This window comes from Caloenas nicobarica, chromosome 2 (genome assembly GCF_036013445.1).
Source record: "Caloenas nicobarica isolate bCalNic1 chromosome 2, bCalNic1.hap1, whole genome shotgun sequence".
NCBI lineage: Eukaryota > Metazoa > Chordata > Aves > Columbiformes > Columbidae > Caloenas > Caloenas nicobarica.
The window spans coordinates 3,910,365-3,933,085 of NC_088246.1; the positions used below are offsets into that span (position 1 = coordinate 3,910,365).

Consider the following 22,721-nt stretch of genomic DNA (forward strand, 5'->3'; position numbering starts at 1 on the left):
GCCGTGACACCTCCCTGGGGAACCTGTTCCAGTGCTCCACCACCCTCTGGGTGAAGAACCTTTTCCTCATGGCCAACATAAACCTCTCTTGGCACAACTTTCCTGACATTCCCTCAAGTTCTGTCACTGGTTGCCAAAGAGAAGAGATCAGCATCTGCCCTTCCTCCTCCCCTTGTGAGGAAGCTGTAACTGTGGTGAGATTAATACACCATCACTGAGCTTTCACTGACTTTCTTGGTGAGATAAGGCAATCATCCTACTCCATTCTCTTAAAAAGTCTCCAATTCCATCACCCTTTAAAATCACATCCAGTAGAACACATGACTCAAGTACCACCAGTGTGAATAAGAAGACTGTGTCTGGTTGCGGTAGAGCTTGGATCTCTCCAAAACCAGGTTGCAGGTTACACAAGGGAAAAGTTCATGCAGGGAGGACTCTGATTTGGCACTTGCAGGGACAGCTACACGGTTATAATCTTGTGGAACAAGAGTGACTAATGTTGAGTAAAACAGGGCACTGACACATCCGCTCTGAGGTGGCGAGTATGATGAGCTTGATCTTATTAAAGAAATTCGAGGATAGAACTGGTCTGGAAATTGGTTTGTTTTTGTGGAAGCCAGATATTGTGTTTCGGGAAGTGAAATCTTAAAACGTTCTCACTGAAATCACAGATATGTTAATTCAGAAATGTATGTTAAATTGGAAATTAGTTTATGGCTTTTCTGTGACAGTACACAGAGGAAATCTCTGAGCATGGAGCACCACAGGACTTAAATCCAACAAGTAATCTCAGTCTAAATAAAACGAGGAAGTAAGGCAACAAAATTCCAGCTCTCCTAAGGCTTTTCAGCAATACTCTAAATCAATATATTTTGATTATCAGCTCAGAAAAAGGACAAAACATCAGTTGATATTTGGACATTTGTTTTATCAATGAAAAATCCAAGATTTTATGAGAATCTAACTCAGTTTGCGGAAAATCTTATTTTTCCAACCCTCGATTGACCCCGCTCTGCCCTCCTTGCCATTATTTTCTATGAAAAACAATCCAAATCAAAATAAAGAACAAAACAAAACTGCAAAGAGCAGTTTAGACAGAAAACACTCTCTAACAATGGCAAGGGTTGACATTTTTATATGGTATTTTCATAGGCCTCGACAAGTACTAGGTACTTTACAGAACCAGTGAGACTCAGATGAGTAGTAATCCGCTAGCATTTGCACAAGTCAGCTTGGAGAGTGTTAAAATAGACCTTTCAGAGAGTGCAAAGTTTATGCTGGTCATATCTATATTTCTCCTTGGACCTCAGATCTCAGAGATGGCTAAAAGCAGGGTGTCTTTACTGCCACATTGAATGAATCCACGTCACCAAGATCTTTGGGTCAGTAGTTCTGAATACATAATTCGTAGCAATTTATCTATCTGGTCTCACTCATATGATGCCAGGAGGCTGCTATGATGATGGAGCCACCCAGTATAATGTGGTCATACCAAAGCCTGGCTCATCTGCACTGCCTGGAGGGACTTGCACTGCAGTAAGGAACAGTGGAGGTTCCACCTTTCCACCCTACCATCCTGCAGATCCCACCCAAAGTTAACTATAGTCTTGTTTCCGTCTTGATTGAGGTTGGGCTCAGGCCTCTGTCCCCAAAGCACCTGAGACTTTTCCAACAAAAGCAGTCAACTTCCTCTGTGTTGATTTTGTCCTTTCATTATCTGGTTTCTTTCCTGGTAGCACCAGAGCAGAAACATTCCAGGAAAGACCTGACCAGCAGAAAGAGGGAGCTTGAGGTAGGGGAATGAGTTGGAGGAAAAGGTTGTCCCACGCTATATTGAGGAGAGCAGAGAAATGAGGGAAAGGAAATTAGGAGATATCATAGGAGATGTTAGTAGTGGGTGGTTGATGGAAACTGTAAAGCATGACAAGGTAGGGCCTTTTGCTTCTAAAGTTATTCAGAGGAGCAAGTTATGCTCAGAAAGATCTTGGTGTTATGCAACAAGCAATTCCCTGCCCTTATATTTTACGATGACCAACCTCGTTGTGTACAGTGAGATCGCTCTGCATTGAGCTAGGCATTATATCATGTGGGGTCATCTCTATTCTGGAAACAGCACAAAATGCCTTCTCGCTCTTCATTTGCACTTGCTAGTGACAATCACTTCCTGTTTTACAGATCCCAAAGCAGAGAATTTCACCTAAGATAATAAATGGAATTGGAATTTCACTCAGCACTCAGATTACTAAAATATTCTCGTTAGAAAACACAGGGATTTAGAGAAGTGAAGGCAATGCATGCCAGGATGCCTGGGTTCTAGCTCTAGACCTAGACTGATTTACAAAATGAAAAGAGACAATTTCTCAACCGCTCTCTTGTAAAAGTCTCTGTTTAATTTCATAGGAACGTGACAAGAACAATTAGTTAAGGTAGATGCTAAACTAAGATTAACTGAGAATTAACTTCCTTGGTTTCCATTCAGTAACTTCTAGATTTGTCCCTTGGTAACTGAGATTATTACGTGAAACATTTAGACTTGTAAGAGAAAAATAACAGAAATACTGATATCAAGTCTTTCAGTAGCCTTGCACCTAGTCATGCTTTGGGATCACATCACCTAGCCTAAACTCATCTGGGCTCCCTCTGGAGTAAATGCAAAGAGGTCCCTTGGGAGAGAAACGTGGGGTGAACCGACCAGTGTAGATGTCTACTTTCTTCACCATCTTCAGATAGAGCATATGGCGACACTTAGGGTGGCCCCTCTCTGACCAGACAGAGGCACACAAGGGAGAAGCTGTGCAAGACATTTCACAATGGGACAGCAAAACAATCCCCCCCATTTTCTATCATGTGGTTTTTAATGGTCAAGTTGGAGAAGGAATCATTATCACTGCAAAGATCATAAGTGCACTGCCTTGGTGCCTACATCATCTGCTTCTTAGGGACTGAGAGAATTCACAACTAAAATCTTACACACAGCCCTCATTTATTTTTCATACTCTTCTTGTTTCTGACTTGAGACCAGTAGGCGTTAAAAGTGCACGAGGTGTTTTAAGCATGGAAGGTTATCAGCCTGTTCTTGACCTCATGTCCCATACAACCTGCTGTTCTCCTTTTTTTCTGTTCCCTTTACTTCTTCCTCCCCAAACTGACAGCCAATTTAACAACAACAAAAATCTATTCTTCTTTACAGGCTAGTACTGCATGTTCAACCCCTCAGCCACCTTTCACACAAATTAGACTTAACAGCATGACGAAACTGCAGAAATCAAGAGAAAATAATTAAGAAAGAATTAAAAGAACACAATACGTGTTTTCTTGGTAACGCGGCACTCTGGCAATGCTGCAATCCATTGGGTCGCCAAAGCATGTCCCAGGAATTCCCAAATCCCCTTTGCAGCTGGAACATAAACCAGAGCTCTCAATGGAGGACCTTCCTGATGCAGACTGGTAACAGAGGCTTTTGTGATGTGCAACTGGTGCCACGCAACTGGATTTGAGGAATGGGGTGCTCGAGGATGTGCAGTGGTGGCTGACCTCAAGGGCAGACTCAGGATCTTTTCACTAGACCCCTGAAATTCTTTGTACAACTTTCCCTTTATTATTTTCTGTGTTCTTTACCTCTTAACGCTGGCTCAGTTCTGTTCAGATTCTCCATTAACTCTTTGAGTGCTTTGGTGATGCGTGACCATACACAAAGACCTCCCATAACATATATTTATTAATTATTGAGACTCCTATGACCAGCATTGACAAACATTGACATATGTCATACAGCAGAAAAAAAGCACGGGCATAGGTTTAATATAAATATATAGTTGCGGGGAAATATAATTATTTTCTAGCATAAGATTTTTCTTGTTGACTATGGGACAGCTGTAGGTGACTGGCTTAGATTAGATGTTGAACTTCTGGTTAAGTGAGGTGAATCTCACTTCTAACAACTTTTGTTATCCTCTTTGTACTTCACCCTTCATGTCTCAGCATGCAGCAAACCAATAACAAACTTCTTCCTGTGTAACGACAATACTCTATAAAGCTAATTATACCTAGGTCAGTGATTACTAATTTACATACAGGCAGTATCCCAGAGAGCTTGTGGATTACTTCACAAAATTTGGTCACATTGCATGAAAATTTGTGTGTTCCCTGCAGTTTTCTTGATTTTTAGCTGGTTGGGATAAGCAGAGAAGTGCTGATGGCAAGTGAGTTATGCTCTTTGATCATTTGATGCTTATGTTGGCCTAGAAATGCTAGAATCACCATATCTACTTAAGGCTAAATTTAAAAGTGGAGGGCTTGTTTCAAAGTTCAGCATGGAAAGTCAAGCACCTGAGGTTATGTGTGGGCATCACACAGACACTGATCTGCTCTTCTCAGGTGCTGATTTCCTGCCATCCCCCTGCAAATCAAAGTGGGGATTGTCTCTTTGACCAGACACTTGATCTCTGCTTCTAGGGGTCGCCAAGAAGATTCTTTCTTCTTGAGGAATCAGAGTGGGAATGGAAAAAAAATCAGGCATGGGAAGATCATGCGGTTCTGATATTGATCCCTGGTAAATCTTGATGTCTACCCATCCAGGTTTACAAACCTCTTCCCCCGGGGTGCTGTTGGAATCATATCCACAAGCTATAGTGTATGGCGCAGGGTACACATCCGTCCAGCCCTGGCTTGTACAATTCCTGGTCACGTTCCCTGGAAGAGAAAAGGATACTTCAAAAAGAAACGTTCAACTTCTCGTTAAACAAATGTCTGCCTTTTGTTGATTAAAATGCCAGAGCACATTTCTTGTAACACTTAGAGTAAAATCCTCATACTTCTTCTCTGTTACGAAGTGTTTATATTACACAGAACACATAAATGGGAGGGACTCATTGGGTCGTAAAGTTCAGACCTCAAAAACAAGTACATTTTAATATTGAGGTGCCCAGAAAACGTCTCTTCTAATGGTATCATAATGCCAGTTGTACCCAGACATTTGGTTGTTGGCACAGCACCAATATTGTTTGAGAGTGCTATTGTCATCTTGCCTTTGTTCCTGGAAATTTTTTCATCTAAACAAAGCAGTGAAGTATTTATGTCTTTTACTTTGGTTGTGAGAAGCCAAGCCAGGAATAGATAAAGCACCCATTTCACGTTATGCAGGTAAGGTCGGCAGTCTGGGAAAAGAATGTGGTTCTCAAAACCCTGACCTTGTCTACAAGCAGAGCCCTGATCAAATGTGATTCCTGGGAAATTTACTGCACTCTCATTTGAGAAACAAACTCTCTGAAATTTGGCTGTGAAAGGAGAAAAACCAGATATCGACAACACGTATTGCCTGTTTTAACATGTATACTCAAAGGCAGGAAGATTTCCTGGACTCATAAGCAAGCTGAGTGCCTAGGGCATCCAACAGCCTGAAAAGAGCCTTAGTTAACATAAGGACCTCTCTCTCCTTCAGCCAAAACTGACAAAATTGTGAAGTTCACATGCCTCTTTGGTGCTTTCCATTTGGGATTCTCCAGTGTACACCAAGAAAAGCACTTCTCGCTTCGCAAGACATCCCTGCCTCCTGTCCCAGCTGGGCGTCAAACCCACTTTCCATAACAGAAGGTAATTAGCTGTTTGGACACCTCTGGTGTGGATCAATATTAGAAATAATTTATTATTCAAAGTTGGCCTATGAAATGCACATTGTCCTTAAAATGATTTCAGTGGCAGCCAGTTGGTTTGTTCTTGTTAGGAACTCACTTCTCTGTTGAATCAACCTTCTCTGAACAGAGGTAAGGATATTATTTATTGTCAGGAGGACAGGATACCAAATTTAATCTTCTCTTTTCTAAAGTGACTGCAAGTTCAGTGTGACTGTAACAGGGATTCTAGTTACTAGGAGGGGTCCTGTTTGGCTAGGGGGTGCATAGACATTAATCAAGCAACAGAAGGAGATACCAGCAATCTGACTAGGATACACATTACCCTAGAAGGTTCATAGTCTAAAAGGCCAAGATAGATGTTTGTTAGGCAAAAATAACAAAGAAGAAATATATCCAACAGCACATTGCAAATCCTCCCCTCACCCACTCTGACCACTGGTCCCCACTCTGTCCGTCTCACACGAACCACATAATTGTGGCATTCCTTTTGTGTCATTTATCACATAAAACTGCCTGCCATCACTAACTGGAAAGCTGGTACAACAAACTAGAATGAACAAACAATAGTAAAAACTTGCTTCTTAGATGAAGAATTACATTAGTGAAACTCAGGAGATTTGCAAACATATCCAACAATGGGGTTCTTTGCACACAGGAATAATAAAACTTCTGCAAACAGGAGCAAATCTATTATGTAGCTATGAGTCATGAAAATATTCAAGCATCACCTCCAGGAATTTCTGACAACTGAGTCATCTGAACATCTCCCGAACCATAGTCCTGTCGTGCAGTGAAATCAGCAGCAGTCCATCCCCTGGCTTGATTCACTTCTAGAATCCCTGTGACAGGTAGATTTTGACACTAAAACTTGCCCCTGTAATTTCTCTTTACAACAGAACTAAACTCCCTGCAGGCTCTGGTGCCTTTGTTCATTTTATCAGCTGCTTCAAAATAAGAACTTTAGCATCTTTTTTTGGGTTCCTGTTCCCAGGTTTCTTCTGCATGGTCATTGTTTGCATTCCTTTTTTGCCAGAGTTCATATCGGGATCATAAGAGATCTTGCGCAAACAAATCAAGGACACGACTGTTCAGTACTTCTTTTTTTCTTTTTTTTTTTTTTTTTCTGAAGTGTTATGTAATTTCTGTTATTTCTTCTTCATTACAATGGATCCCATTATCTGAATTTTTCTGCTTCCTATTTCCTGCTCAAAGCTCCTCCTTTCTGTTTGGGAATGCCTCTAGCTTTCATGGTGGTTTTGATTCTTTGCTTCTTATTCCCAGTGAACTAAGGGCTGCTTGTTTAAGCTTAATTTCCTCCTATTTCTTCATTTTAAGTGCACTTCCTCACAATTGTTTGATTCTTTTTGTAGTTCTACTCGTTGCTCTCAAGAGTACTTCCAGAAGTTGTCTTAATGCTTTAGCAGATGTGGAAACTAAGGTAGGGGGAAGCACAATGATACAGCATCACTGGGATTAAAAAAAAAATAATACAAATGTCCCAGATTTTAGGGAAATTCACTTCCCAGATAAGTTTTTCTACCACCTTTTGCTGTTTATGTGACATTTTGATGTGCAAATTTACACATGTATTGTGATACAACGAACCTTTCGAATAACTCCCATATTCTGTACTAGATGTCTGGGAGATGCAAAAAGTACAAGGGTAGAAAATACAGAAAATACACAATTTTTGCTCAAGTGATAGATTATATCCCCTCTCAGAGCAAACAACATTTCTAATTACTATTACTTATCAGATTACTTTCCATAGTGAAAACAAACACAAAATTTGGAAAAGTGCCTCACAAGCTTTTAGTTCTTACTCTGAGGTTTACAGGCACCAAACTTTCAACTGAAGAATTAAACTGAGATTTTTGTGTTACAAGGTCAAATCTCAGCTCTGCCACAGATCTCCAGTGAAACTGCAGCCAGTTATTGTGATGTCCCTGGGTCTCAGTTTCTCCATTTATAGCAGGACTTTGGTAATAAAGTCTGATATTCTGTCAATAGGAAGAAGAAGTATTCCATGCGCCAGCAGTTTTATATGCTGTTTTCCAGAACTGTTTCCCATTAACTTGTATTTCTCCCTACTTCATGTAACACAAATTCTCCCCAGAACGATGCAGTAAGGAAGTACATTGAAGTCACAAAACACAAGTGGCAGTACAGGAACAGGCAGAACTTGGGGACTTTGAAAGTTGACAAGGTCCCCAACACCTTCCAATTTCCTATCAGACTGAAGCTAAATCTTTTCAAACTGTATTCCTGGAAAATTAATGAGAAGACCAGAGGCTTACAACTCAGTAACACATAATTAGCAGTGCACAGTGGAGGAGATTCACAGTGAGAGCTGGAAAGCATCCCATCGCCAGCAGGTTTGTGCTCCAGGCTCTCCTCTCCGTTGTGGACAAAGGAAGCTCAAACCCCTGGTATGAAGAGAGTCCTCTTGGTAAGGTGGTATCGGTTAACAGCTTTTTCCTTATCCCACTTAAATAATCTGTCTTTTGTGGGGTCTGCATTTCATTTTGATCAGAAACGTTACAACTGTCAAAGCAGCGTATCTAGAATCACAGAATGTCCTGAGTTGGAAGGGACCCACAAGGATCATGGAGTCCAACTCCCGTCCCTGCACAGGACAACCCCACAGGTCACACCGTGTGTCTGAGGCCGTTGTCCAGTCTCTTCTTGAACACTGTCAGGTTGGGGCCGTGACACCTCCCTGGGGAGCCTGTTCCAGTGTCCAGCACCTCTGGGTGAAGAACCTTTTCCTCATGTCCAACCTAAGCCTCCTCTGGCACATCTTCCTGACATTCCCTTGGGTCTGCTCCTAGTCAATGACTCCTAAAAGCCACATCCATTTTGATGAGATGATGTTTTCCATTTAAAATAAAAAAGTTTCATTTGAAAAAGTCACAACTAACTCTCATCTGTGATAACAATAACCTCACAACATGTCTTAAGAGAACTTGGCTTCCTGCTTTCACAGAATCACAGAATGGTTGGAAGGGACCTCTGGAGGTCATCTGATCCATCCCTTCTGGTCAAGCAGACCCACCTAGAGCAGGTTGCTCAGGAGTATGTCCAGATACCTCCAAGGATGGAGACTCCACAACCTCTCTGGGCAACCTGCTCCAGTCCTTGGTCACCCTCACAGTAAAAAAGTGTTTCCTTGTGTTCCAATGGAGCCTCCTGTGTTTCAGTTTGGCCATGGTTAGAATATGCAAAGGCAATTAGAAGGTGCAAGGGGTTCTCATCAATTCAGAAGTGCACTTGTGAGTGGGAGCCTTGTGTGTAAGAGAAGTCCTCTTCTGGGTGCTGTCACAAACACAGGACAAAATCTCCATTTCCCAGCAGGCACATGCTCTCATGAGGCTGCGATACTGTTTACGAGATGCTGCTACTGATGTTGGTGCGACGTACTGCTCTCCAGCTCATCCACAGCCACTCTGCGTGTGGCAAAAAGCAGGTAAGGTAATGAGGCTAAACTGTTTTCATTGTAGTGTAAATTAAATGAAATCTCTCCACAGCTACCAAAGGTGTAAATCACGCATGTTGGGAGCTACCCTGGCTTGACAGATGCACAATAATTGCTAAGATGCAATAACTCGATTGCGTATCTGAGTCCTGAGCAAAGCACCGCGGAGAGACAATTAGAGGGATCTCAGCACCCCAGCTCTTTCATTGCTGTCTTCTCTCTTTGCAGATATCAGGACAAAGAGGAATTTAATGATGAGGTTTGAAAGGGAACAAGGTGATGACCTTTTCATAAGGCTCCCTGCCAGGTAGGATGGGATGAATGTAAAAAAGGAGCAAAATACCAGTGCAGAAATGAAAGGGTGAGGAAAAAAAAAAAGTTCTCTAGAGGTGACAAATATAATGTACAGAGGTAATCCTTATACAAGCTAAAGGAACTATAGGAATTCCGGACAACCAGGATGGGAAACTACCCAGTTAGCTTTCCAAAAGTATGCTGTGGTATAAAAGCCACTGCTTACAGAAGGGAATTACAAGTACGAATAAGATGCTAGATCTTTGGCTCCTTTATATCAGTGTTTACGACAGTCAAGGCATAAAACACTATTGAAAGGCAAGGGGTGAAGCTGCAGGCCCGAATAACGAGTTTTCAGTAAGTTTTACTGCAACAGTGCCTTAAAGGCTCATGTGTAGCATGACAGGCCGTAATTGTTTAATCAAATCCCCACATTTTTTGGTCCAGCCCGAGATATGAGCTCTGCAGTTAAGCATACAAGGTTGGTCATCCAGGTCATTGTAAACTGCTATATATATGTAATATATGTATATCTAATAAAGCACAGCTCTTCCTCATGCACTACTCTGCCTGTATTTTGTGAAAAAACACGTGCAGCGTGCCACGGCAATTAATTGTGTACACAAAGCACGAGGAGAGATTGTTCTTCCTCCGTACACTTTTGCATCTTTTTAGTATCACGTCTGCTTTAGGACAGGACTTCGCCATCTGGCTCAGCAGTTGCTCCTGGTTTAAGCAAATGCTTCTTCAGAGTTCACAAAGCCCTTCCTTAATTCCCTGATCTGCGTGGTTTGATGGCGTGCCTATTATAAAAATGGAATTGATGGTCGCAAGCAATTAGCTGAATGCTCCTATCTTTCCTTCTAATTTGCTCGTGTAGCCATACAAAATCTGGTACATGGCTCACATTTACCCTAGGTGGCTTTTTCTTGCAGCGTGATTCAGAAACTCTCTGCTTCAGGCAGCAAATACAGAGGGGAAGAAATCCCTCTGAATGAAAACAAGCAGGACTGGCTAAATTCTGAGGCAAGTTTTGATCAAAAGTCCCCAAATGTTTGTTTTTAGCATTAAAAAAAAAAAAAAAAAAAAGAGTAAAACTAAAAAACCCCAAACCTGTAAACTTGTGATGCAAATGTCCGAGTATTCCTGGGTTTACTTCAGTTTTTGGATATTCAGATTTTACTCATTGTTTTAATTCAATTTATTCTGAGGATAGTGGCATTCTCTCCTCTTCCTCTCCCACACTACTCTTATCTTTTTTAATTGGATCTACAAATAACAATGAATTGACATTCCTGATACTGAACAGGAAATATGAAGGATTTTTTCACCTTTACCCTCCGGTTTTTATTTTCCCCAATTGGGTAAAGAGCTGTCGAAGCTTCCTAGGTAGCAGGGCAAGGTAGCAACTAAATGACTTTATGGCTTTGCATTTTGCATATCCTAGTGATGGAGGAAATATCTTCTCATCTCCCTCAAATGGAAGTTGCATATGAGCTCATCTTCCACACACCTAACCACTTAATTTATCTTATTCTTATACTCAGAATTTTTCTTACCTCTTTCCAATAATCCTGATAGCTATCTATACTTTTGGCTTTCACTTATGCTTTCCAGGTCTATCACCCCTACCACTTCTTTATGTGTTGAGTGAAAACATACCTCTTTATGCTTATTTTAGACTTGCTGATGGACAATTTCACTTAGTACCCCTTCTCTCGGACACCATGAAAACAATCATTCACTACCTGCTTTCCCCACAACATTCATGACTGTATTTACCTCTGACTTGCACCTTTTCGATCTACATTTTTCTAGATGGAAGAGCATTAATCTAGCTACTCTACTTGTACAGTGTCTGCCCATACTTTTATTCATACATTGTTCCAATGATGGTGGCCCTATTCTCCTTTGGATGTGAACCTCCTGCTGTCACCTGATGGAGCTGCTCAGCTGCACCTTCCATAAGGTCTTCTGGCCTTGATCGTTGTTCCTCCACTGTCCACTCAAACAGCCCAGAGTGTTGACTCCACATCTCCCAGAGTGTTGACTCCACATCTCCTTCCTCTGCCTCCAGGGTCCTCACAGCCCTATATAAGGGGTCTAACTCTGCTCTGCAGTGAGTATTTATTTCCATCACTGGTCCTTTGGAAAAATGGAGAGATGTTCTACAGCAATCCACACACAATTTATTAATTGCGATAGACTTTCTGGAACAGGAACAAACACATGCAAAACTTCTAAGTTGATTTCCTGATTTATAAATTTATCTGGGAATGATGTGGAAGAGATATGAGTCAAAATGACTTTGCAGATTGGGTTATATCAATCAGTAAAGGGCCTGGTAGAAGAGTGACATGATTTATTCATGACATATAGGAAGAGAAGTGATGAGTTAGCAGAATCGAGATAAAAACAGAACGTTTTCTTTATAAAAGGTGTTTGATCTGGGTACGAGTTAAACATTGAACAGGTGAACTGAATGAATACAGAGAGATAACCGTGTTCCAAGCAATTTGTTGCCCATGTCTAGCTCTTACAGTTTTTCTTAATTTCTTTTTCTCATTTGTTTCAAATACACCCTTCAAACTCAGAAACATGTCCACAAGTTTGTGTCATAGGTCAGGTTTCAGCTCTTTGATCTCAGTGGAAGAAAACCTCTTATTGGCTTTCAAGGAGAGCCTGAATTCATACAAAGAGATATAAAGTCAGTCATTGCTAAGGGGTGTTCACTTTTGTCCCTCTCTTGCTTCACGTGCCCTTTTCTGTAACAGCTTCTAAAGGAGTGCAGCAATCTGTCCTGCTTCTTTGTCATCATATTCCATGGGCAGAAATTGATTTTTTTCGAGCAGAAGCTATTAAAGCAGTAGCAGTTCTCATCATTTACTGTTCCTGTGACACCGCTGAGCCCACTGGAACATCTCTAGTACCACTTTCATTATTGATATCTCCTGCTGTTACTGGGGAACACCTGAGATAGCTTGCACTAAACTGAATGCTAAAGCAGTTACATCTGTGGGGTAAGTCATGACAAGATATTTCCCCAACTCGCTTTATCTGCCTCAGTCGTGATCTTACAAGATCATTCTTTCAGTACAAGTTCCGCTTACTGTTTCATGCTATTTCATATCTTCAACATTTCATCATTCCCTGCCATAGTACAACCTGCGGCATGGTGTTAGCACGTCACACGACAGACACAGCCTTCAGTTTCTTCACATGTTCTTTTTCACATCACTTGGCCTACAGTTATTACTGCCACATCTCCCTGAAGCTTACTGCACCCTCGATTTTGGGAAATCCTCCCTCTTCCCTTCTCTTCCTTTCTTCTTCCTGCCTTTCACATTTCTAAGCGTGCAGATCTCGATCCTTAATAAATACAGATAATTCCTCCCTCCTTCACATCACATATTCCCCTTAATTAGGACCTTTTGTAAACCCTGTTTGCTTTCTCACACTGAAAGCAGTCAAATTCCAGGATGAATTTCTCATTAGATCTTTTGATATTGCAATCACAGTATACCAGGAAATATTTACAAGAAAAAGGTGTACATTTCTGGGTAAGTGGAGGTATTGTGACTCCACAAACCATGGGCTGGCAACCTAAGGACCTCAACACAATGTGCACTGGTAACACCAGACATACGTGACTTGAGGTGATCAGTAGAATGAGGTTCAGCTGTTGCTCACAAAACCTTCTCAGCACCAACCCTTCAGAGTAATGCACATGCAAACAAATCGGAAAGGTCTGAAGCAAAACCAAGCTTTAAATATGCTGTATATCTGGAAAGCCACCTGTTTCTTCATTTACACCCATGCACATTGCCGGAGGTGGCCAAGGTGGAAGGTGCACACGAATGTAAAATCAACACTGATCTATGGAAATGGGATCATCCAGCACTGGTTTTCTACCTTGGACCTTCTGTTGTCCATAACAACTAAAAAAAATGAACATCAAACAGGGCTGGATGTTGTCCTGATGGGCACAGTGAGCAGGAGGGTTGGCTGACTTTTCCCCTTCTCTGTGACTTCAGGGTGGTCTGGGCAAATAATTGCCACAATTCCACGTAAATGAGGAGGTTTCCTGGAAATTCTGCCTTTGTGAAATGAAGGCACATTTGGACAGCAGAGCACCAGAGCTCTCAGCGAACAAACCTTCATAACAGATGAACTCAACTGCTTGTTTCCTTTTAAATGAGCAATGTAGTAAATAAATAGCAGGTCTGGTTCATTTTCAGATCCTCGATGGCAATGAAAAAGTCTTCTGCTTATCTGTTGCTATCTGCTCATCCTTCTCCTAATTTTACCCAACTTTCATTCCAGTTTCAAAGGCAATATAGAATAAAGGAGAAAAAAAATGAGGAAAAGAATACTGGCTCGAGAGAGAGATTAAGATGTTTTTCAAGTAAATGAGAATCATTTTCAGAGGGGCGTAAATAAATGCAATTCTGCATTTTTTTTGTTTTCATCTACTCATTACACACCTCTTTTGCATAAGCAAGAGGTTGGGATTCATCTCACCTAACTTTTGCCATGGAAATGTAGAGAGTCTAGTCTAAAGCAGACTATCGTGTTCTTTAGAGGCCACATCAGACATCCAAATGTCATTTCATCCCTTCCTAAGAAATGTCACGGGATAACACATATCTTGGAGGTGCTGGAGGGAGAAATTAGACAAGGAGTTTAGACTAGATGCGTAATGTCAGGTGCCCATGGGTCAGTGGAAAGAATCTCATCCATATGTTTAACTAAGCAAAAGGAAAGGCAGCAGAATACCAGCTCCCTGGAGTCCCTATCCATGTCCTACTTACAAATTCATTTGAGTATCCCAGGACATGGCTATGCTCTGCTCCAAGACTCTGAGCCAACAGGGCTTCAAGTGTGTTTGGAGTTCACATGGAGCATGTGAGGACCCTGCAAGCTTGCAGGTGGCATCAGTGGAGCGACCTGCAGGGATCTGTTCTACCACTTGCATCAACAAGGGTCTCATTCTCATGTTATTTCACAGGGAGCTCTTCCCTTTGCTCTGTGCAGTTGTGTAGAGTTGTGTGCATGTGCCAGATCTGGAAGAAATGAGGACCGGTGATAGTTGGGTATTGCTTCAGCCTGAACCATACATGGACCTGTTGGAGAGGGTCCAGAGGAGGCCACCAAGAGGATCAGAAGGCTGGAACACCTCTGAGGACAGGCTGAGAGAGTTGGGGTGTTCAGCCTGGAGAAGAGAAGGCTCTGGGGAGAGCTTATTGTGGCCTTTCCGCAATTAAAAGGGGCTGATAAGAAAGATGGGGACAGACTATTTACAAGGGCCTGTTGTGATAGGACAAGAGGTGATAGTTTTAAACTAAAGGAGGGGAGACTCAGGCTGGACACGAGGAAGAAATTTTTTATAGTGAGGATGGTGAGACACTGGCCCAGGTTGGCCAGAGAGGTGGTGGATGAACCATCCCTGGAGACATCCCAGGCCAGGCTGGACGGGGCTCTGAGCAACCTGAGCTGGTGCAGATGTCCCTGCTCATGGCAGGGGGGGCACTGGGGGAGCTTGGAAGGTCCCTTCAGCCCAAACCGTTCTATGATTCTATGACCTGAATGTCAACAGCAAATGACTTCTATCCAATGAATTTGAGTTGATTGTTTCTGTCTTAATGGAGTTGGATAATGTTACAAAGGATTAGTCAATGTCCTTCATTGTGAAGGGATGGAGACAGGGTGTCATTTCCAAATCTCTCTACAGATGAATCAGGAAAAAAAAATGAGATGACAGAATTAGACCTTTACTGTCCACCATACTGAATTTGCCAAAAGGCAAGTCAGAGGCCAGGGATGATATGAACCATGTTTTCTGTGTAAGTGCTCACAGCAACTGAGATGTACATAGGATCAAATGGTAGTTAAAGTAACTTCGGGCACAATACCAAAAAAGACAACTACAAAAGACAACAAAAGAGCTCCTGATTTGCATTCGTTGAATTGAAATGTACCACAGAGAAACAGATACCTTTAAAATTCAAATGAAAAAGCTATCTGACAGAAGAATATGAATGCTAAGAGGAAATTAAATAAATAAATAAATAAATGAAAATATATAATCTTCCTGATGGATTATGATTTCAAAAACCCACAATAACATAATAAGATCCACGATTTCTCAGACAAGTCTTGGGGCTCTGCTGGTGCAGAAAAGGACTTTAGGTCAGATTCTGATTGCTAATGCTGGTATAAACTTCAGTTACTCCAGATTTAAAAGACTGTAAATCCAGATGAGAATATGTCTCCAAGTTCTTTAGATTTAAGACAATTTTTGCATACAACTTGCAATCATATTAAACACACAGGTGATTTAGATACATCTAAAAATTTTATCTATGTGGTGGTGGGTGAGCAGATTTGGTCCACCTATAGCTGAGATCCTGAGTGTCTTTTCTGAATTATTTGATAGACTTCCCTTCATAAACAGTGAGGAAATCACAGGCTGATTCAAACCCCAGAGAAACATCTCCAGGACATATGAGATGTCACTGTCTGTTTACTGCAGGAGAAAACCCATATATCTGTCCAGATTTAATGCTGAGCTTTCATAGGGCTAACTTTAGATTATACTGACCCTGATTACCTGCACCACGCAGACAGAAAGGAGCAAGGCTGACTTCAGTAGAAAACCCATCTTGATTAATATATGATCTTGTTTAAGTTCAGGAGTTTATAAATACCTGGTTGAATCATCTTTTTCATGCAGCCAAGACCTTTTGGATCCCTATTGCCATGCAGAAGAAGAGAAGCTTGCTGTTTTCATGAAGCAATGCTGATAAATATCCCTGCCACTTCAAAATTCCTATTTAAAATAAAGGAAACCTAAACACTTGGCATTGCTCTGCACAAATATGTACCTTAGAGGTGACACACAATACGACTGCCAATTTTTGCAGCTGGCGTTAGCCACGGGAGCCTGGTTACACGACTCTCATCCCACCCTAATTCTTGCCTGAAGAACTGCACAAAACCTTCTGAATGAGCACCATGGAAATCAGTTTAACAAACTGTAAGTGCGCGTACAAGCTGTCAACAATAAGCACAGACAGCTTCGTGCTCGTTCTAAGACTCCAGGTAGCCAATAAAAGCGTCGCTTCCATGGAAATCCAAAGCCAGATATGACTTGGAGGATTTGCTTCTCAGCGTGTAGGATTTGGAACTGCTAAACAGGACAAAAACCAGCAGTTTGAAGCCAGGAAATGTCCTTAGCCAGATGGACAACATTCTTAGCAATGACATTGAAAGGAGGGGGAATAATTTTGCTAAGACAACTCAAGATTCACCTGAGACCAATACTTACAGTCTTAGCTTGCCTTTATAGCTCGTAATGTGCAAATGATATCTGGATATTCAGTGAACAGGTGCAGAACTGAGTCCCTCACCCTCCTGGCAGTGAATAAGTGATGTATTCCAGTCTCCTTCGCTCCCTGCATCTTTGGCTCACTGCATATGAAATGTGGTGGGTCCATCAGAAGAACACGCAGAAGCAGCCCTGGAGATGTTCTGGATCCTTAACTTCATCTGATCACTTTAAAAGCTCATCAAAGTTATCTCCAAAGTTAGTACCACATAAATCCCCACTAGAACCTTCCTCCAGTTTCTACTGTGACTCTATTCATGGCAGTTTGCACAATCTGCTTTCGTTGAATATTCACTTAAACTACTCTTTTCCCAATTTGATTTCACTCTTGCAATGGCGAGTCTCACTTTCTGTGTTACTAAACTGAGCAAGTGTCACTAAGCCACCATCTTCCAGGGTACTCTAGTATGATGGGCTTTTTTTTCCCAGAATGTCTATCTTCCACAGCTTCTTTGTCATTTACCTGCAGCAGAGGGAGACTAAAAAGCAGTGGCAACATATTTGGAAACCACTGTAGGATGACGCAAGTCATGTCCTACCCTCTGGTATTCTGGAGGAGCAAGCCTTGGAGAAGCTGCCCTGCTCCAGTGGCTCATAGTTTATCTCAGGAGCCTTCCAAGTCCTAACCCAGGCCCAACGATCCGACTGGTACAAGGCATGATGATGTCCAATATTCAAGAGGACATGTGGAAACCTAATAAATGCTTCAGGTGGGTAGTCAAAGTGGTATTGTCACAATCTGTGATCTGTGCTATATTGGGCAAATTTTGATATAAGTTTCCCAACTGCTTCCCTGCATTATCTCTTTTTCTATATTTGTGCATAAATGTCACAATAGCTCTGAGAATTTCTGTTGTTTGCTTGTGATATGGAAGGGAAGTGGAGCAGGAAAAATAAGTAAAAGACGTTCATGAGGGAGGGGAAAGGAGAGCAGAAGTAAATTTAGAGCACCAGAGGAAAAAAGGAGTTTGGCAAGCCCAAAGCTCAGAAGAATCTGACCTTGTTGAGTGGGATTCCAGAGCTAAATTATTCCCATCCCCGCCCTTTTAAATCAATTAATCTCATAGTTGAAGCTTAAGAGCTGCCAGTGCTGATTTTTACTGTTTAACTTGTGCACGATGAACAATTTGCTTTTGGAGAAACTGTGGGAAACAAATCCCTATTATAAATGTCATCTTCCTTGTATTGAAAGAAAGCTGGAATGTTCTGGTCAAGGGATAGCAAATAATGCACTTTAATAATGAAAGGTGCCAAAAATATTTTCATCCATCTCCTTCACATGGTACTGACGAATGTCAGGAAATAATGAAAATCTTCTGGATTTGTGAATGGCATAAAAATTTAATGTCAAATGACATCAGGACTATGCTAGGCATTTTAAGGTTTCTAAATGCCACGAGATATTTTATCCTTTATTTACCCTAAGATAGGATATTAGTCATTTGAAGAGCAGATTCTCCATTAGGCAGTAAAATCATATTAACACTTTGTTCCCCAGTATTTCACCCTTTCCCTGCTATAAATATACAAAAGATTTTCTCTTGCTCGCAACTTGGTATAAGCTTTCATGTTCCTGCAAAGGGATCAAAGAGTAAGACATAAACAATAACCAGATGATTGATTTCCTTGAAAGCTGTTCAATGATACTCATTACTACAAAGGAAGAACTGCTTCACAAACTTCAATGGCATTAATTTTGCAACAAGTTCTATGAAACAAGAAGCAGTCTTACCCTCCTTTTATTTAAGACTATACGTGCTTTCCACATTCTTATATGACTGTACAAAGTGCAAAGCTCAGAGAAAATCAAAGCTGCTGTTTCTGGTTGGAAATAGCATTAGTTTTTCTGTTTATAGAAGGAAATGCTTGCCCGTATGTTCTGCAAAGGTGTATTTTAAGACCCTCGCATCTGCCAGAGCCACTCTATAATCATTGGATTGAAAATGGAGATAAATATGTGGTTTATCAAAGTTATTCAGCTCATCCTGAAGTCAAAGTCTCAAAGTCAGCTGAACTGCACCTCTAAGGTTGCTCACCACTGACTAAAACAAGCTCACAGATGGAAAACTCTAAAATCAGTTGATAGGAATGCTATTCCAGGTTAGAAACTAATTTCCTAAATAAAGTATCCTAGCATCAGTTGAGGCATCCTCATGAATTTCTTAGATCCCCCTGGAGTATCTCAAATGGCACCAGATGTTTATGTTTCAGAATATGAATGGAGCCCTCAGTGTCTACAGTGTCTACTGCATTTCTACCATACTCAACAGCAAACGACATCTAAAGAGTTGCTCATGTTCCTACAGGCAGGTGTCTGCTGACTGCACTGACTTGATTACTGTTGACGTTAATGGGATCCTGGACACCTAGCTCGTACAGACCCACCTGCATTAGAAACTGCAGAAATTAAGAGTGCCGAATACCCTTTCACCAACAAAGCAAGTCACTCTGTGCTTCACTGTATTAAATGAGGAGAAATAGGTATTTTCATGTTGCTGTTCATCTGGTCTCTTTAAGTGGCTAATTTAAGATGAGATGTATCATGCCCTTGACCAAACTAGCCCGCTTTCCAGTGACTGGAATCCCTGGATGACAGTCAGATGCACAAAACCGCATTTAACTGGAGGAAACTCATCCAAAGCAATGTGAAATCATGCCAGAAGGCTGCTGACATTGCCAGCTGCAAGGCAAGATGACATTTGCTGATGCCACTGCTCACAGAACTGCACAAATGCCAGCAGACACACTACAACATGGGTATGCAGGGAAGGGTCATTGGCTGGCTTTTGTTTGAGTCGTTTTCTTGACCTGGTACATGGAGTGCAGAGAGAGCCCAAGTGATGCCCTGACTGCTCTTGGTGAATTCTGGACTTATCACAGGATAGGAACCATTCACATGCCTAAATATAAGTTTTTTGAGATAGATACCCTTCGGTATCTGAGGGATCCAATGACACATGAACTATGGGAGAACTACACCTTTCTGCAGGGGAACCTGGAGACCACAATGTCCTAGGACATCTTGAAGAGCAGTAGTTGCCCCTGAATGAGCAATTCTTTTGAGTCTCATAAGCCCAATCTACTGCACAATTAAAGGCATCCCACTTACCTTAAGTTCAACATAACCACAACGATATATCTATATATATATGATTGAATATATATTATATATTCCTCATTGCTCTGCTCTGGTGGGATGAAGTATTAAAAACTTTAAGAGTTTTTTCTTCCTGTTTAACTAATTCAGCTGTGTCTCTAAAACCCAGTGAGCAAATGTTGTGCCCAGGAGAGGGCACGAAGCATCAACAGCAGGCAATTATTCCATACGGCTGAACTAATGCACAAGGGTCTTGTCCTGCAAGATGTGATATTACAGCAGCTTCTGTCAGCTTTGCCTGGGTGTATAACACAGCAGCGATGAATTATTGGGGAGTTTTGAAACAGGGAGGTTACAGCATTAGGATAGGACAAAATCCAGGGATTTTGAATTTCCCTTCTGGGTCTGCAAGGACTTTTGATGTGGCCTTGTGCAAGTCAGTGTGTGCTGGTTAATCAGCGTAGTGTCCCGGTCTGTTAAACAGGAATGATATTGTATCCTTACTCCCATTCATAATCTGTCACCTGTGTTTGGACTGCAAGGCTGTAAAAGCGGAGACTTATCAGCTTGGTGCATAATTTCCACCGCAAAAGAGCTTAATTCTCTGTGGAGGCCTGTAGGGCTACTATAATAAAAATAGTAAATAATGACTATAAACTACCAGAAGACAAAGCGGCCAGTTGCTGCATGACCCTTGAGACCTGCCAAATAGTGAGTTAAATTACTTTCTCCATTAACCTTCCCTGCTCATTATTTGTCAGGTAATTCCTTGGCCTGAGCCCAAATTTGTCATTTCAGCAGCAAAATACTTTATTACAAGCCGGTTTAGCTTGTTTATTTTATGTCAGAGACTTAATTAATTACAGTGCTAAGCTGTTCATTTTGTACAACAAACATACTATTACACAGGTTGATTCAATTTTCACTGCACAACATGCATATTATTGGATTTCACCAGAAGCCAGTTTTAGAATCATAGAATGGTTTGGGTTGAAGGGACCTTCAAAGCTCAGCCAGTGCCCCCCCTGCCATGAGCAGGGACATCTGCACCAGCTCAGGTTGCTCAGAGCCCCGTCCAGCCTGGCCTGGGATGTCTCCAGGGATGGGGCATCCACCACCTCTCTGGGCAACCTATATGACCCCTACAATCCGGAGTACCACATGGTACCACAAGAAGGATAGGCAGGATGTTCTAATGCTTTGGGCATTCATGTATGGCTTGGAAACCTCCTTTACTCTTTGCAAAGAGCTTGTTTCTCCCTCTGATTATACCAAGAAGCTTCCCCTGTGATACGATGTGAAACCCCTCAGGCAGTGAAGCCATAAAACCATTTCAGGGAGATGTGGTCTCTGGTTTTTGCTTACCGAGAAAAGTGGTGAGGAATCTGAAGTACTTTGGGCATGGCCGTACCACAACTTCTCCAACCTCCGCTTCGGGCCAGCACGTGATGTTGTCCCATTGCCTTCTGCAACCTGGGGAAAAGAGAAAAGCAGGTGGTAGAACAAGCGTGAGTGGTACCTGCTCGATGGAGCAGAGGAACTGGGGTAGAGCAGAACAGCTGTGCAAAGGCATGTGGAGCCTATTATCTCAGCGCAGGCACCTTTTGGAAGGAAAAGCACAGAAATATTTTCTTTAAACACATAGCTTTCAGCTACCCCAGTCCCTGAAATTCAGCACTGGTCATGTCTGTAGTTTTTTCCAGAAATCGGTACAGAAATTACAGCACATCGCTGCAAGAACAGGGAAAATCAGAGTTAATAAAGAACAGTGCCTTTTTTAGATTAAAAAAGCAGAAATGCCTAATTAAACATCTCTCTTCCTTGCTCTTATCTCTCCCTGTTGCATTGAAACACCTGGTCTGAACATGCGAGACATGCCCCACTTCTCCGCTTCCCCCAAACTTCTGTCACCACCTTTTTCTGACCCTTGAAACGACACGATTGTGCAGGGCATGCGCTCAGCGGGAAAGGGGACACTGATGACAATCAAGAGATAAGAAGCCAAATCCCTTCTCAAGAAGCAGTTTTTCCCCTTAAAAAGTGAGAAAGCACAAAACACTTCCGGAGGTTGAGGAGGGATAGTGTGTCTCCAGGAGATGCTCCCCATGGAAGGGTGGTGTGAGGTGCTAAACTCCTATCTATCCAAGCTAGGAATTAAGGTATAGCCAATGGAGCTAACTTCAGGGAATAAACATAGGAATTTTCTCAAAATTAAGCATTTCTGAAGGTTTTCTGGATGTTTCAGGGCGAAAAAAAAATCGCACGTCCTTCCTAGAGAGTTATAATGTGTTGTTCTGATTTTGCCCTTTTATTTCTGCTTTCTCAAAAGACGTCAATGATATCACATACATGCTGCGCTGTTGAATAATGTAACATTAGCACTGGAGCCAAAAGGAGTTGGCAGACGAGAATTAAAATAAAATCGGCTGTGTTTTTGCCTCAGCATGTTACATATTTTAGAGTTCTTACTAGAATTTTGAAAACATTTCTTTTCCCCGTTTAAATTTCCAACAGACGGGCACTTCAATTGCTGCCTGGGGTAGATAGATGGGTTGTCAACAGACCTCACTTTTTATAGCACCTCTGCTCTTGGTTATTTGTCATGCCCCATTAGATTGCAACACTTCCCCAAATGTGACTACTGCATTGCTGTTAAGGTCAACAGCCTAACAAGAGAAACTCAAATATGAAGAAGAAAGCTTTGAGAAAATTCTCTTTACATGCAAGAAAAAGGAACTATGAAGACCACTGTCAAGCTGCGTTTCTTGGTTATTGTATCCTGATATGAAATTCCTCCTTTAAATAATCTTTTGCCACTTGAGCTAAGAAAAAGGC

General features: G+C 41.7%; 1 protein-coding gene across 1 annotated transcript in view; it reads right to left on the bottom strand.

Moving 5' to 3' along the window:
* Positions 1 to 22,721, bottom strand: part of VIPR1 (vasoactive intestinal peptide receptor 1) — a 72,378-nt gene that overhangs the window by 34,323 nt on the left and 15,334 nt on the right. The window contains exons 2-3 of the mRNA XM_065628529.1: positions 21,252 to 21,359; positions 4,589 to 4,692 (exon numbers count right to left, since the gene is read on the bottom strand). Coding sequence (XP_065484601.1) covers positions 4,589 to 4,692; positions 21,252 to 21,359 — 212 coding nt within the window. The remainder of the gene's footprint in view (positions 1 to 4,588; positions 4,693 to 21,251; positions 21,360 to 22,721) is intronic.